This window comes from Crassostrea angulata, chromosome 8, assembly GCF_025612915.1.
Source record: "Crassostrea angulata isolate pt1a10 chromosome 8, ASM2561291v2, whole genome shotgun sequence".
Taxonomy (NCBI): Eukaryota; Metazoa; Mollusca; class Bivalvia; order Ostreida; family Ostreidae; genus Magallana; species Magallana angulata.
In genome coordinates, this window is record NC_069118.1 from 21,130,015 (window position 1) to 21,148,300 (window position 18,286).

General features: G+C 31.8%; 1 protein-coding gene across 3 annotated transcripts in view; it reads right to left on the minus strand.

Moving 5' to 3' along the window:
• Nucleotides 1-337: 337 nt before the first annotated feature.
• LOC128158360 (uncharacterized) overlaps nucleotides 338-18,286 on the minus strand; it is a 59,871-nt gene continuing 41,922 nt past the window's right edge. For all 3 annotated transcript variants that reach the window (XM_052821153.1, XM_052821151.1, XM_052821154.1), the window contains exons 6-11: nucleotides 16,124-16,237; nucleotides 15,369-15,554; nucleotides 7,730-7,866; nucleotides 7,250-7,382; nucleotides 1,905-1,986; nucleotides 338-1,718 (exon numbers count right to left, since the gene is read on the minus strand). In XM_052821153.1, coding sequence (XP_052677113.1) covers nucleotides 1,295-1,718; nucleotides 1,905-1,986; nucleotides 7,250-7,382; nucleotides 7,730-7,866; nucleotides 15,369-15,554; nucleotides 16,124-16,237 — 1,076 coding nt within the window. In that variant the 3' untranslated portion in view covers nucleotides 338-1,294. The remainder of the gene's footprint in view (nucleotides 1,719-1,904; nucleotides 1,987-7,249; nucleotides 7,383-7,729; nucleotides 7,867-15,368; nucleotides 15,555-16,123; nucleotides 16,238-18,286) is intronic.

Consider the following 18,286-nt stretch of genomic DNA (forward strand, 5'->3'; position numbering starts at 1 on the left):
TAAAATCGTATGTTGAGTTTAAATTATAAGTTTGAAAATTTTAGGAACATGCACTTGTTGTGAATGTCAAATATATATATATATATATATATATATATATATATATATATATATATATATATATATATATATATATATATATATATATATATATAAAACAGAAAGCCAATTCAAAACTCTACTGGTTTCATTGTAATCTCTTGAAGTTTACAATGAAACCGGTAGAGTTTTGAATCGGCTTTCTGTTATTTTTTTATGATTTATTTCTAGTGTGGATTAACTTTACTCATTTTGGATTATATATATATATATATATATATATATATATATATATATATATATATATATATATATTCCTCATTTTAACAATTGATATCAATCTTAATGTAACAAAATAAATACCTCAAAATCATGGGAACAGGAACGTTCTTTACCTCCATGAACTTGGAAATTCTTTATTGACATGATCATTTGATCATTATTTGATTACTGACTTATATAATGTTAATGTCAACAAAATACTGACAGAAAATCAATGATTTGTAGCTCCGTTTAGTCAATTTTGTATTACTCAATCAAAAATGGTTAGAATTTTTAAAATTTATAGAGGAATTCGGACTAAATTAGATTTCAAATATGAGCTTAATACGATTCATTGAAATATGAAATTAGTAAAGCTTATCGTATCATATCATTTTCCAACCAAAAATGTGTTTCATTATTTCTAATAATTACAAAAAAAAAAACTTGAAGAGGGTGGACAATCTTGACAATTTTTTTCAATAAACATTTAGAGGTCAATAGCATAAAAAGTTCCCTAGTTATATTATTTGACAGTGAAAAATAGCACCCCAATAGTAGGGCTACAATGAACAATAACTAGCTTTTCGTTCCTATTATTTTTTTTGCACCTGAGTAAACGTATTCCTTAAAAAAAGGAAAAGTCACAAAACTTCAAATATTGTCCTCGTCATTCTTTTGAAATATTAAGCAATCCGTCGGAAAATTTGAAATATAAGGTTTCTCTTTGATAAGTGTTACATCATTTCCATTGCCAATTTAAAACTATCCAAAAGCACTGGAGAATCCAATCGACCGGTCCAGTTTGTGATAATTAACAAAGATCAATGTCTTCGGTCGCAACTAGAGACCAAGGTCAATTTATCGTTTTGCACTATTTAGAAGTTAAGTGGAAATCAGTCATTCTAACGGCAAGGCAAATAAATGTGCCTATCTCATATAGTGTACATTATACTGGGTGAACAATAAGAGCTTTGATTCAGTGTATCTTTAATCACGACAACATAGAGTAATCAGTTTCCTTAATTGGGTGCAGATCAAAATGCCCATATGAACTGTCCCCAACACCTGCGTGATCATATGTACTGTCTTCTTCATTCAGATGTTTGTGATTTGTTACGTCATACTCAGACAGGTCTGATAACTCAGCACTGGACGTGTGGTTATATATATCTTCAGCTGGTGCTTTTCTTGCGTCTTTGTTTCCAAGATGGTCGTACGTACCATCCTCTGTCTCATTGTAAGGACTTTCAGATCCAACAATGCACTCGCCTGCCAATTCATATGAGGGGTTAGATTTCTGAAGGACAAAGTAATTCTTCTCGGTTGAATTTTCTACGTTTGAGTAATTTTTAGATCCATTGGTGTGGGGGCTTCTTCCTTCGACTGCGTTCTTTTCTTGCAATTGTTTCTTTCTTCTGAATAATTACAAAACACATATCATTAAAAAGAGCAATTGATTATGAAATGTTTTATTTGTCAGGTATATGATATATAAATGTTTTTGATTTGAGAATTATGTGCATTTCGGTTTATGGTTTTACAAATTGCTAGTATTCACGAGGACGCGTATTGATGAGTTATGAAGGACAATATTAAATTACCTGATATACAACACGATTGCAACACTAAATACCGACAGCAGCAATATGACAACACCAACAGGAACTATTATGATAGCACCCCCTGTATTCCATTAAAAAGAAAGACAAACTTGTGAAGCATAAACATTGGGCCTTTTGGCATTGACAGTCACCTGAGTACCATAGCTCTAAGCTTGATTAGTTAGGGAGTCCAATGCTTGTATTTTAAGCTTCATTTGCTAGTGTCTGAACTATTAGTTTTTTTATGTTTGCAAACATAAATTTATTAAAAAGAGGAGAGGGAACAAGAGGACCAAGAGTAGGAGAAATATCTATATCCAAGCTCCAGGGACCAAAATTTGTAACCTTTATCATTTTTTTTTATAAAGAAACCTTCATGTAATTTTACCCAAAATCGTTTTTAGAAAGCCCACTTATTTTTCGTTTTCCAATCATTTTAAAAGCCTCGATCATTAACATGGGCGAAATACTCACTTTATGATCGGTAACTTCGCCAGAATTTCCTCCAAAAGAGAATGTGTTCTGAGTTCACGATCGTGTAAATTAACCCTAGAGAAACAACTGTTGTAATCGATTGTCTTATCTTTTATGATATAATTACGAGTGATGCAACATGTACAGTACCCGCAACGTTACTTTTTACAATCCTATCCTATCGTATCGTGTATTAATCCTGTCGTATCGTGCGTGTATACTGTTCTATCGTGCGTTAATCATATCCTTTCGTGCGTGTATAATGTTCTATCGTGCGTTAATCCTATCCTATCGTGCGTTAATCCTATCAGGTTTATCGTTCAATTTTCACAGTTTTTCCGTTTATCTTATTGGAGTAATCGTTTTGTGCCTTTTCATAAGCAAGCAAATTTAGTTCAAAGTTACGAGTCGTTAAATATACATGTAAGTTCGCCGTATACAAAAATTTATTGAACAAGAATTGTAAATTAAATCACATCCAGCATTCTATCATGATACTGTTTTCTTAATTTTTTAGATCAAAATAAACCAAGTTCACATGTAAATCATATCTGAAAGGATTTAAAATGAAAAATTAATGTAAACTATCGAAGTTCTTAAGAACAAGGTAACATATTTACCTGTATATCGAATATATTAAATTGTACGCGGAGTGTATACCTACGTAAACATTAATTTTTATGCAATATAATTTTTTTTGTTATGCATCATATTTTACAGAAACAAAAAAGCATTTATGATATAATTTATATTTAATTAAAACCAGAGTTGTATTTTAATTGAACCCATTATTTTCCGTGTGATATTGGATTTCGGACGTAAATGTTCTCGGCAATCGGCTGTGTGGTAATGAAAACAATGTAAACAAATCGTAAGCGGAATGTGTATCTGCGTAAATGTCTATTTAACTTGTATGAAATATAATTTGTTTTTAATGCATCATTTTCTTATACAGAAAGAAATGTATTTATGATATATTTTATATTTACTTTAAATAAGAGTTGGATTTTAATATTTTTATAATTGAACCCGCTTTTTTCCGTGTGATTTGATCTCAGGCTGCAATATTCGCGGCGATCGGCTAGGGGTGTTGGTAATTAAAACTATGTTAACAATACATACAATTTATTGATCATTTAAGCTCATAATTTTAGTTTTAAAAAAAATAACTGGTCATTTTTATATATTCTATAAATGATGCAGCGATGATTAACAACCCGGCAATTGTTACTAAAAAGAAATTCCTCGTAAATCTTTATTCTTTCTCAAATTCTGTCATTAGATCAGTTTATTCGTGACGATCGTTTAAAGCGATTATACGTTAATCATGATCATCATTAATCCTTACCTATCATGTATCAATCCTATCCTATCGTGCGTGTATACTGTTCTATCGTGCGTTAATCCTATCCTATCGTGCGTGTATACTGTTCTATCGTGTGTTAATCCTATCCTATCGTGCGTGAATTCTATCCTATCGTTTATCTTGTACAAAATAACATTGCAGGTACTGTAGCCTACTCTGCATTGAAAATTACAACCGATGTTTATTACTTTTAGTGTTGATATCAAAATTGTTTGATAACTTGTAATTACGCAGGGGTGTTAAGGAAGGATATGGGCAATTTAGCGTCTTAGTTTGACTGTTATAATCAAAATCGTGAAATTAAATAATTATTTTAATTAGGATCAAAAACTTAATATTATCCTTTAAAATAGATGTCAGTGCAATAAAATCGGGTAGTACATTACTGCCACATTGGTACATTATCACGTGGCAGCTATAAATAGCTTACGTATATTCCTTAACATAAAATGAGATAGAACAACACTACCCCGCGGTTTCCAAAATAAAATAAGCATACCGAGTGATAGCAAAACATCTCAGTTTAATCAAAAGCGCTGCTAGAATCCTATGTTTGTCCTTATTAAAAAGTTATTCATCCGGTTCTAGAAAACCTTCCCAACTTTTATATAGTTTGCACGGAAAACGGCAAATTGCATCAAAACAACACATAACATAGGATTCTAGCAGCACTTTTCAATTTAAGCATTGATCAAACTAACGATACGTATAAAATTTCAAGTTCAATATACACGGGGTATTGTTGTTCTAGTCGGATTTTTACACCGAGAAATAAAAGCAAATTTACATACCTTTTAGCGAATGATTGATAAAACTAACATCTCCCCCAATATTCTTATGTTCAATTCTCAATAAATCACACCACATTACTTTATTAGAGTTCTTAGATTTGTTATATTTTGTATATGTTTACAATGCTTACCGATCAAATTCACACGACATTCAACTTTTAGTCAAGACGTCCGCAATGTGTAAATCTACGTAACACAAACTAATTTCTGGAAAAAAATTGTCTTCAGTAATTTGTATTTGTTTTTTATCTACGTTTCGTTGCTTAGATATTTGAATATGTACATATTAACTAAGATTTGTGATTTCACGGAATTACATGCAACTCAGATTCCATATGCTTCCCTAACACCACCGCGTAGTTAATAAATTTACCAAATTAATGTTAAAATAATCATAAAACCATCTGCCTATAGTTATCTCAAAATTAAAATGATCCTCTACACAATGGTTGTAATTGAGTCAAAAGGTTGGACTAACACCTCCAAAATACACAGAAGTACAGAGACTGATTTTATTTGTCATTTAGCTAATACAATTACAAAACATTTCATCTATAAAATGTTTGAATATATCAAATAAATGAAATTTAATAGATTGGATAAGTTTTTAAAACTTTTAGAAGTTGTTTTATTTTTTAATTAACTTGCTTAAAGTTAAATCCAATTTTAATCAAGACTGGATCTGTGTATAACATCATTCCTGTAGGTAATGCTGTATCAAATATTGACAGTCTCCCTGATGTCAAACTTCTCTCTACTTTTCTGTGAGGGAGAAATAAATCTCCCAAAAAATAGGTTGGCACCTGTATGATAGAATACTCTATACGTTTTGAAAACTTTAAACAATTCTCTTAACTTCGTCAAATTTCAAATCAACAGATACAAAAGAGATGGTTTTGGTTATGACTATAATTACAATGAAATTACATGTAGGTAAATTTACAAAACTCTTTAGTATCTAAATATTTTTTCTTCCCTAGCATTATGTTTCAAATTTGGGTTAAAATTCCCTTGTCAAAGAAGAACATTCTCTCCAAGTGTAGTGATTTTGTGTAACCTTGCTGTTGTAGAATAATTAAAAATGACTTCAGGATTATTTATATTAATTACATTACCTTAAGTTTATCAAATATAATTGTTTTAATATACTTTTAGACATTTTATATACCAACTTTTGAACAATTAATCGATACTTTGATGTAGGTACATTATGATCATTAAAATGGTACTTAAATATAAGTTTACATGTACATCAACATACAAATGATAATGAATGTATTCGTGCACATCTAGTAATTGAATCAAGCATGTTTAAAAAATTAAAGATGAACAATATCAAATTGTGAATCCGATATAAAATTTGTTGTACATTCCATCAGCACGATTATAAAAGTTTGTTTTACAACTGGTCATATTTTTTTTAGTTTTGTAATTAGTTAAAGAATTGATTTATTTTTTTCATTTTTAATTTATAATGTATTTTATATTGTGCCCTGACAGAAAAAAAAATATTTACCTACCTACCTACCCAATTCAAAATTTAGGGTCGGGTTAGGGGAAACATAGATATTTTTAATGATGGCCTCATGGACATCATAATCATGCACAATCCTGAATTCGATTTATCGCCCACTACCATGGAAGTAGAGAAGTTGATTTCCTAAGATTTGCTATTTAGTCATAGTGACCTCGCCCTAGGGCAAGAATTTCTGATCACGGGGCTATGGATTTCACAATTTGGGTAGAAAGCTTCAATGACATCCTAATCATCCATTCAATTCATCTCCTTCTACTGTGGGAGTAGAGAATATGATTCTCTAAGTATCGTTATATAGTTTTTTTGTCTATTTAATATAGAATAAAAAAAGTTTCATGAAAATGCGACCTTTTGGCATACTTGGAGCCCCGCTCATAAGGCCCAGAATTCGAAGATGGTAAATCATAAATTTCACAATTTTGATTATTAGTATTCTAGAGATGCTTCTGAGCTAAAACGACAACAACTGGCCTTGTTGTCAATGGTCTTGATCAATAAGCATTGGTTTTCAAGACGAAGTTAAAAATGAAAATTTGTTAACGGAAGACGCACGACAATGACCAAAGACCGATATGAAAAAGTCACCTGCCAGTGAGTAAAAATAAGTCACCTGTCAGTGAGTAAAAAGATAAAATTAACTGAAATAAAAACAAAGCGATAAAGGATACGTTCAAGTCTAGTTGATAATTATGATTTTTTCATTTGAATCCCAATTAAGCAAATTGAACATAAACATACTGTAATAAAAAATCAGAGTGTTTAGGGAAATATCATTCAAAATCATGTATTTTAAGAATTACAATGGACTTTCATATAATTTATTTATTTTTTTGTTCTTGTTCATCCTCTCCCGCCCCATTTCTTCCAATCAAAGTTGTAATATATGGGTCAATAAGACAAAAAAATAATATTGTTTGCTACGCAAACAGGACAAAGACATGTATCCATGTTCGAATAATGTTGAATAATTATTACTGTACTTAATGACATAAACAAGAGTATAAAAACACTCAATCAATGTCTTTAAAAAGGAATACTGTTTCATGAATCCCTTGGTAGGAACTACATGTTTTAACCTCAGACAAGCTTTTGGGAAATAGTTCTTTTCTCAGGTTTCTTAAAAGAGATATATCTAACTTACAATTTTAACAGTTTGATAAATATCTTAAAAGTATACCTTTGCTTTCGATTTTGTCTGAAACAATATATACGACCGATGTTGTTTCATACACGGAAGTCGAAACAAATCTTGTGGTAGTTTCTAAATAACTTGTATCTACATTTTCTGGCTGCGGTGTTGTTAATTCGTCCTTTAATAACAAGTATCATTTCAAACAAATACAACTTGTAAATACAGTATGATATCAAACAACAAAATCAACAAATTTTGAAACATTCTTTTGTTCCATTGGATGTTTGCATTAATATTAATTTGATAATTTTATAAAAATTAACAGGAGAAGTGATATACAAATTACATGATTTAATTATTTCCATGAAATGCTTATATTGAACAGACTATTGAGATATTAACAATTGGAAGTTTTTCTACGACTTTTGACGTTGCTCACAACGATGAATTAAAATACTTTTTTATAAAGATTGATATTCTGTCTTTGGTCTGAGAAAGGATCTAAGAAAATATTCAGTACTGTACCTTTGAACAATAAATAGTGTTGGTTAAGTGGACATCGCAAAAGTCATATTCACATTGAAGTTTCAGAATGCTCTCATTCAAACGGCATTTAAAACATCTTTTTACAAATACCTGATCGGATTTCGAGATCAGTTGACCTAGATAATGTAAAAAGAATATAATGTTAGGGTTCAATTTAGTAATAGAACCGCCAGCTTAGTAGTTAGTTCCTGTGATATAGATACATGTAGTAATAAATTAGCTGCTAAATAAAAGTTTACTTAATTTAAAAAGTTTATTTCGATGATTTACATTGACTGATTATGACATTAAGCTATAATGCGGAATATAAAAAGTAAAAGATACAACGGCGAAAGAACGATTCTTAATTTGGTTCTTTTCTTTTTGTATTCGTAATAAACAGGAAATGTTGTATAATCATCTTTTTTTTTAGCTTTCCCCTTTTTCTACAAGCATTTTTGGAGGTGTTTCATTTTTAAATTCATTTAAATTCTAAGAATGTTCTTGAAGCTATTGACCTTGGTACATTATTAATTACAAAATCTTAATTACCGAAAGGCTAATGAATGCGTATGATTCTTTGCAATTTTGAATTTAAGGTTAAGATCTAGTAAATAAATGGTGCCTTGTTTATGAACTACACGTGTATGAAAGACATGTGAATTCTTTCCTTTTCTTTATACATGTAACAATAGCTTTATTTGATAGGGTGTATCGGAACATGAGTTTATTGTAAGCACAATGCAAAATCATGTGTTTAACTGTCATTTTCCCTAAAAAATGAAAAAAATGATTAACAAATATTGGAATTTCTATTATTTTTCTATCATTTTAAAATAATAAAGTATAACTAGAGCCGAGCTCGTTGCAAAGCAAGACATAGGTCTTCCGTTGCAGCTTCCTGTCGGAAAAGTATTGTCAATCAGTCTGATTAGAAGCACCTTTCTATTTCTTACAGGGTCTGACAGGTATTGATAGGGGGTCATATTCACACAACCTAAACCTCTGACCAATCAGGGCTTTAGAAAATTTATTGGAACATTTTAAATGGAGACAGGCAAATTAATTCATGCCTGCTTTCTATGTAACCTCCAAACTGAGTATTGAAGAGTTGCATCTCTCATTAACAGATAAAGGCATGTGTTTGGTAACTGAGAGTATATTTAGGTTGCGTGCAAATATGGAGGTCGTGTGAAGATGACCTGTTATCAATACCTATCAGGCCCTGATGAGTGTAAGCAGAAGGGTGGTGATTTTAATCAGACTCGATTGTCAATATGACATGAGGGTGCGCTGTACGAGAGGTGCTCAGCGGGAGGGACAACTCTTTGTATAATGTTTGGCCATGCAAGCACTCAGCATCGTTTTTGCTTCGGGGAACAAATTTATCCGGAATGTATTAAGTTAAACAGGGAAATAAAAGAAAGAATTACTAAAATCTTCAAAATCTAATTCGTGGTAGTGGTAGGGGAGGGGGGAGTTGTGAGGCAGCTATAACTTATTTTGTTTACTATAATTTGTTTTTAATTTGCCATAAATATTTACATTGCCTTCTACTAAAATGTGTGTTGGGGAAGGGGAGAACAATGCCCCAAAATTCAATTTCCTTTATGTTAATTTAAGGGAAATTTTGGTTGCGAGAAAGGGGGAGAGTGCTCTCTGAGGAGCAACTGGCGGTTCTGTGAGCAACCTCACAAATAATTCCTCCCCTCCCCACTAAGAAAAAAAACCATAACTAAAGTATTTCTCTATTAGATAAAAATTGATGCTTCTTTTTTTATAGTGACACTGAACTTGCACAAACGATAAAAGTTCAAGTCAGGACCTATTAAAGTACATGTCACAAGCAATCTTTTTGTCAAATTTTAGCTTCTTATCATGTCCATGTATTCAAGATATGACAGACAAGAAAAAAGCATATTTTTTTCAAATGACCTTGAACTTGCACAACTGACCCTGGGTCAAGTTCATGACACATCCTCAGGTCATCAGCAATCTTTAAATGAAAAAAAAACAACTTCCAACGTTTCTCCTTAAAAACAGTATAAAGCATACACAAATTATGAACTTGACATAATAACCTATGAACTTGACAAAATAACCTTGGAACAAAATCATTACACACACTAAGGTCATAAGCAATCTTTGTGTGAGAAAGAACTGTCAATGTTTTTTTCATACAAAATGATATGCATCGGACACAATTTTTGCACTTTTCCTGCCAGTGACCTTGATCTTGCCTAAATAATTTTTAGTCAAGGTCATGACCAGGCTTGGGGTAATGCTAAATGTAATGGTAATGCATTGCAATGCATTACATGTTTTCAAAGTAATGCTAGTAATGTGTAATGCCACAAAATTAGCATTACAAGTAATGGTAATGTAATTCATTACTTTCCAAAATCTAGTGTAATGCTGGCATTACATGACATTACAATGCTTATTTATGCATGTTCACTTTAAAAAATGTGATAAATAAATGAATACATATTGTAGTTGAAATTGAATTTGACTAAATTTATTTTTTAAGAAGAAAGAAATAATTCTTGAGATAAAAATGTTTTAATTGTAATATTAAAAAAGATTTTTAAAAATTCATTTTTGAATTGTTAATATTACTAAATATAACAGCACAATTTCATAACATTTTTAAGAGTGTTGTTATTAAGAGTTTTTAATCATTTAAACAATATACTCCAATTAGTTTGCACTTCAATAAGAAATGTGTCAACAACACACTATGCCCCCAGGATAATCTAAGTATCAAAACAATCTATTGTTATAAGAAGTGCTAAACACCCCAATCTCCTTCCCTTTGCTATGTCCCAATAGAATAGGAGACAGACATGCACCTTTAAAAGCAAAATGAATGCACTGTCCATCCATGATGAAAATCAATATCACTTCCAATATTATAACCCATTTGAAAATAATTTTACTTACTTATTTTCTCTCTCTCTCTCTCTCTCTCTCTCGTATATTAAGTACACTGTACATTAGTTTGGGCTGATAGAAAATACAAGATTCATGTATTCTTTTCTATTATTGCACTTAATATATCCTAAGATAAAGATTGTCAAACAGTACTTTTCAGTCCAAGCTTCGACTGCTCCTGTACTCATGACACACCCTCAGGTCATAAGCAATTTTTGGTTTAGTTAATATTTTGTACTTTTTGAATATGCATGTAGTGACCAATGTTTTGTATGCACATTTGCACTCTCCCCTCATCGTCGGAACCCACGTGTTTTCTATCCATTACACTGCATTGAAAGCTATGTAACAGATAAGAGACCCGTGGGTTACGACGATGTCTCCTCAATGACATGTGTCAATTTGAATTTAAATGATTTCTAATTGGTCTGGTTTTCAAAGCTTTTGAAAAGTTTTGAAACTGAATTCCTACAGTTCTAAATTTGAGGTTTAAAATACAAATAAATAGATGTAGGGAAAGCCATAAAGGTAGTATTGCTTCTGTTTTAGACTCTTTCAGATTTAAAAAATAAAATATTCTGCTGAGTTTTCAGTCAGCCCGTGGGCTGACTTATTAAATTGAATAAAACTTCAATTGCGCTTTCATAAATTGGAATTCTGTGGAGGAAGTAGACAGTCCGTGTTAGAGAAATTCGAAGAAGTTATGAAACTGGTCAGTTTCTATTTCAAACTGGGCATAGATGTATTGAAAGACTGTCAATGGGTATCGTCTGTAGCCACGGTTCGGAATCCGTATATGCAGACATACATTGTATGTACATCGCTACACGTTTACCTCCTCACCTACAGCTATACAAATGAGGGTGCAACCTCCATGTATACATGCATATCATTATTGTTCTGGAAACTATTTATCTTGTTTTTTAATAGATTGGGTATTCATATATTGTTGACCTGAAATTAGTATTGCATTGGCTGTAGCTAATCGTGTTAGTATATTAAGTTGCATTACAACCTTATACTACACAACTTTAATAAAAGGTTTTTTTTTTTTATCAATTTTCATATAATTAGCAATAAATAATTAAAAATCCCCAAGAACACATATCTATCTCATTTAAGTGTAACTTTGAGAAGCGCATATATTTTTGGGAGGCAGATCTGTCGCTATATTATAGTCAAGTGAACTATCATGAAGAAATCTGTCGACACTTGCAGTACTTTGATGATTTCTATGGCGACAGACTGCATTGCATAATGTAGTCGTATTTCATAACTTTTAAATCCCAGAAACAAATTTCATGTGACTTAAAACTTTTAATTATAATATATATTACTCTGCTCATAGCTATAGAAGTTAAGCATGTTCAACAGGTTAATTTATTAGCCACATTCTCAGATTACAATCTCTCTCCTTTAATGTGAAGATGATTGGCTTAATAGCCTTATTGTTTTACAATTGACCACTGTAGTGAAAGCATCCTTCGATACCCATTAACCTTCGATAACCTTCGATACATTGTTACACAATTACATAACAATTGATGATCTGCAGCCATAAATAACCTGGGGATTAATAGAAGCATTTATTATTACGAGTGTGGGATAGTGAAATTCCACCGAGGGGACAAGATTCACGGTCTAGGACGAGGCTTCGCCTGGGGATTAATAGAAGCATTTATTATTACGAGTGTGGGATAGTGAAATTCCACCGAGGGGACAAGATTCACGGTCTAGGACGAGGCTTCGCCGAGTCCTAGACCGTGAATCTTGGCCCCGACGTGGAATTTCACTATCCCACACGAGTATATAATGAATGATTATTTTTCTCGCATAATATTAGTTTAAAAAATGATGTTTGACAACTTTCTGTTATGACGTTCAAAAGATTACTTTCGGTTTATCCCTCCGCGTGCTTCAAATAGTGCAAGTTAAATGAAAGAATACGGCAGTTTTTTTCAATTAAAATATGAAAAATTTTAATTAATTAGGCAACACAATTACTTAGTGGATAATCTCAATGCACTATTTTGCATTTCTCTACAGCAGACAACGTTTGTTTACGTTTTAAAACGGCGTAGTAATACACAGTGTAAGACAGAAAAATCTCACACTGCTGTCTCACACCGGACAAACCGATCTTACACCGGTGATAATGCAAGAAATATATGTTCTCAGCTGTGTGCACTGAAGCGACACAAGATTTTCGGCCGGCCGCACGTGGCGATTGAATTAACACAGACTGACCGAATGTTACACATTAGGAGAAGTCGCCAAAAAATGATTTTCGACAGATCTGGATATCATTTCTCCAATTTAAAAAAAATCCAGCGCGAGCACTTAGCAGCGGAGCGGGGGAGGGGGCAACACAGCAGTAAGTTCGTTTTTACAGTTTTACAATAAAACGAATGACCACGTAGAAACACTACAGAAGTGATTAATATGTGACCTATAGAATCTAAACAAAACTTCTTTAAAAACTCATGTGAATATTCTTTAAAATAATCACCGAATGCATCAATTTGGGACATAGATGTAACAAGATACTTTGATTATAATTTGCTTTGATTTTAAAACTACCTTGTACGCAATCCTAATAATCAATACTAAATCTTCCCAGCAATGTGCGCGGGATGATCATCATTTTTGTTGTTGATTTAAACCATTATTTGTACAGTTTTTAAAACGTTTCAGACTTACAAACCAACCATTAATTCATGTCTGACGATGTTTCCGATTTGAAGTTATATCGCTTTTATTAATTTTCAGAACGACTTCTTAATTTACACTCCAATGTTAAATTAAATAAAAACAAGATGGACAAACTTTTATATCATATATAAACTCAAAAACGTTCATATACGGTGTAAGTGTTTGTGTATTAGATAACCGCTTACCGCTAGGTAGTGCAGCAGTGGCTGATCTCCTCGGTCGTTGGCGAAGGATAGATTACGAAAAGGTACAACGCAAAGCTCAGAACACAGGAAGATTTGAAAAGTTTGCAGTATAATAAACTAAAATCTATCAAATAGAAGTTCTGTTTTTTTTTTTTACTTTAAACCAACAATTGATCTATGTCTGATATTGCTTAAGATTGAGAACGTCATTATTTTATTATTTAACTGAACGATTTCTTAATCGACACCCTATTGTTTAATCAAATTGAAGAAGAATAAACTTTTATGTGAAATCAAAACTAAAACAAGTCTTGTGTTTGCGGCTTAACAAAATTGCATATGAGAGTCGCAACTCTTGTGTATTAGATAACTGCTGACCGCTAGGTAGCCCAGCCGTAAGCATGGTGACCGATTTTCTTGGCCGCGGGCGAGGGATAGCTTACGTAATGGTACACAAGCACAGCTCTGATTCAAGATAGATTTTAGATGCACGCAGTATGAAAACTAAAATGTAATACATAGATTTTTTTTAATCCGTATTTTGTGTTTAACTTGAAAAGAAAAAAAAACTGTTTTGTTTTCCGATTCTCGTTTTTAAGGATTGTGCACTATAAGAATTTAAACTCCTAAAAAAAGCATGTATTAAAAAAAATTCTTATAAATAAAAGCCACCGTATAAACCAGCATACTTTCTGTGGTAACTTTATGCCAGTTGTACGCACAAAGACTTTCGTCAATATGCCAAATGAAACGAAGTACATGTTAACATGTTAAGGTTTTTACACTCATACAACACAAATCACCAACAAAATAACATTGTAACGATCTTTATGAGATCCAAGCATACAACTTTTCCAGCAACAGCCATATCGAAATTCTAACCGTTTTTAAGTTATTAAGCAAAAACTTTCAAGCGCTATTGGCCCTTAATTCTAGGGGCCAGCCCTTTTTCAAATGTCAAATGAAAGCCCTTAACATTCTGCACAACTTTTATTCTACATGTCTTAACAAAATATTTTTCGTTTAAAAGATACACAGGAAAATATGTCTAAATTTTTGCACTTTTTGGAATCCTATTTTTTGACCCCCTACCTTTTTCTAAATAAAAAACGCAATCCAAAAACAAAAAAAATGGATGTGCACAACTTCAATGTCTTTATTATTTAAATTCGTTGGATTCCCATTCCCTGCTATCATAGTCTCGGAGCCTTTGTCTGGAAACCAAAGGCCCTAAAACGTTTTGAAAGGGGGATATCTCGTTAACGGAAGAGGAATTTGAAAATTCATTAAACGTTTTAGATAGTGTTTGGTAATTTTAATGAGCCCTGAAAATTTGAGCAAAAATCGTTCAGAAATGAGCAAGATATGAAGCCTCAAAGTTTGGGTCTAGGAAGAAAAAAGAAAAGAAAAATAAGAATAATCTTACAAGCACAATAATAGTAAGGTCTTCAGTTTCCAACGGAAGACCTTAACTAGAATGTCGATCAATCTCTCGACTTTTTAAAAATGATTTCAAATTGATTATAGGTATTGGGATTACTTTTCCTATGATGAAATACAGAGTGTCAAAATGTGTCTTTTTCTACACAATTCCTTTAAAGCCCCAAAGAACGGAAAAAGATTAATCAAATAAATTCTGATGCAATACTGGCTTTAGTGAAAAAACACCATGTAATCTTTAACTCAATTGGGATTTCCTGAACTTTAGTGCTGTTGTGATCGTGATGTCAATAATCGAGTTTATACCACCTTTTAAAAAATGATGACAGACCAATAAGATTTATTAAATTATATAAGACATGCATTACCTTGGTCTTCCGTCTTGTTTACTTCGTGAACTACACCTATCCATCGTGGACTTGTATTGTTGTGATTGGACTCAGTGCAAGCCAGTGTTATATTTGATAGTGTAAGGTTTCCTATTGGATAATTCCCCTTGATCTTACAGTATTCCTTGTTTTTCATCCAATTATTATGGGTCGTATTATAAAATTCTATAAATAAGAAGTTTGGATGAAAAAGCAACAAAGTATATACATAATTTTTTAATTGTTTATTTTGAAAGCTGATGTCTTCATAAATTTATTTTATTTCATTTGTAGGATTATCACTTTATACATTAGGGACATTGATGTCGAGTATAACTTATGAATTGATTGAAGAGCCTTTAACACATTACAAGATGTTACATTGTAAATATATGTAGATTTTTTCATAGCTTGTCTAAGTGAACAATCTTGTTTTACATGTAAACACCAACGTTGTTGTCAAATCTCATCTATTAGTTTGATTAATATATTGAACTTTTATTAATGCTCTTTTAAAACAAACTACGAACACTTATTCAAGATGATGATGATGATGATCGTATTTTTAAAACAATTTCACAAGTATACAAAGTAAATTGTATATTGATAATTAAGTAAAAACTGAATCCAAATCTAATAACATGAGCACACACACAGTAAACAAAAATTTCAATTAAAATTGAAATGAAATTCGTTGCCAAGTACATGTGTCAAAAAAGTATTTCACTTAACTTTTAAACTGTGAATCATCTTACCCAATGAACTGCATATTGGAATAAGAGAAGTTCTGCAAGCATTATTCAAAAATTTTGAATCTAAACCACATTGTAAGGAAAGGCATCTGCTGCTTACATTCAAATTTGTTGTATCTGTAATGTCAAAATGTGTCTTAAGTTTCAGATTTTGAGTAAGGATATATATATATATATATATATATATATATATATATATATATATATATATATATATATATATATATATATATATATATATATACACAAAACACTGTGCCGGATAATTATGCCAGTGCCAAGGTGGCATTTTTGCACCCGCTTAAGATGCAGTTTCGGAAAAATCCATGTATACCAAATGATAGACCATTGTCTAGAGAGTATATAACCACTTTTGATTTTAGTGTTTTTTACCTGACAGGTGAGATATTTACATTTAAAAATAATATCCCATCGGAAAATGATAATTCCCATTGGAGAATTGACTCTCCTACAGGAAATATTGACAATCCTATAGGATTTTTTAAAAGTCCTGTAGGAATTATATTTCCTGTAGGAGAATGGTAATTCCTGTAGGAATTTGACTCAGACGTGTGGTTTTCCTATCGGATATTAAGTTTTCCTATCGGATTTTACCAAATCCTATCGGAATTGAAAATCCTATAGGAAGTTCTTGTATTCCGATATGAAAATTTCAAATTACCTACAGGAATATTAATTTTCCTATTGGAAAAATTATTTTCCTATAGGAATTTATTTTTGAAAGGTAAATATCTTACCTGACAGTTGAGATACACTGATAACAAAGGTGGTTGTTTACTCTTTAAGCAATGGTATATATATATATATATATATATATATATATATATATATATATATATATATATATATATATATATATATATATATATAGTTATACAAATCCGTGTTGTGGGTTATTTCATATACCTCAGACTCACGTTGTGGGATCCTTAGGTGGTTTATGGGTCATCTATATTTTGACCCATAAACCATGTAGTTAAAAATTCACAGGGAGGTTGAAAATGGTATTATTAACATAAAAAACAAAAAAAAATGTTTTTTTGACCCACACGGATATATTGAAAAATGTCCCACAACTCAAAATCTATTTTTAGAACATCGCGTCAAAGCTACTAGTTTTTAACATTTTGTTGCGTGGACCCTGAGGTCCACGCAGAAAATATATAAGCGAGGTTAAACCGGATGCTATGGGGAAAATTCAGCCTGCGCATGAGCTAGCCTGGTTCCTGTGCGTAATGGGTAGCTCAGGGAACCAGGCTAGCACACGTTTATCTGAATCGGGATCGGAATTCCGTGCTAAATGCACACATAAGTTCAGAGGCGCTGTATTTATAAAGTTGGCGGTAAACAATACAGAAACAAAGTATTCCTTTTAAAGAAATGATTGGCAGGTGATATGAACTATCAGTATTATGAAATAAGTTAATGTTATGCCGAAACTACAACATGCATCAAATAGCATAATTTGCAATGTTTGGTTGTTTTCCGAATACACATGTAACTTAACTTTACTTTCATAGTAGGCGAGGTTAGAGAACTTCCCGATTAAATTTTTTTAAGCATTTAAGTATGATTGAATAATTATGTCACTGCATCAAAATATGAAATTTTTAATTTACACAAAGCTGTCACTGCATAGTTAACAAAGTAGTGCGAATCGTAATGTGTGCGCAAATAGTAGAATTCACCGAATGCCTGATACTATACATGCAAACTTCATTCATAGATAGATCATAATTATTTTAGAAGTATGAATCCTTTAAATTCTGAGATAAAAAGTCAGGGCTATACATACATGTACATGTATACGTAATACAACGTACAAATTAATTTAGTGGTTAAAAGCAGAGGGCTAGAGTCGTTGGAATCTCTGATAATCTTAAGGCCTTCACGTTTTCGTTGGAAACACATGCAAATGGTCCACGTATTGTAGTCCTTTTTTTAAAGGACAGCAACTTGTCTATCTATAAACATCCAGCGGGGTGTCCCACAAAACGGTTTTGTGATGCACGCAATGCATTGTTGGATATCAATGGCGGAGTACAGCAGTAACTTGGGTAAGTACTGAATATATTTTCTTATTAGCAGTAATTAGTAGGTCATATTTATAAAAATGTGACGAGGAAGCAAAGATTATCGAACTAA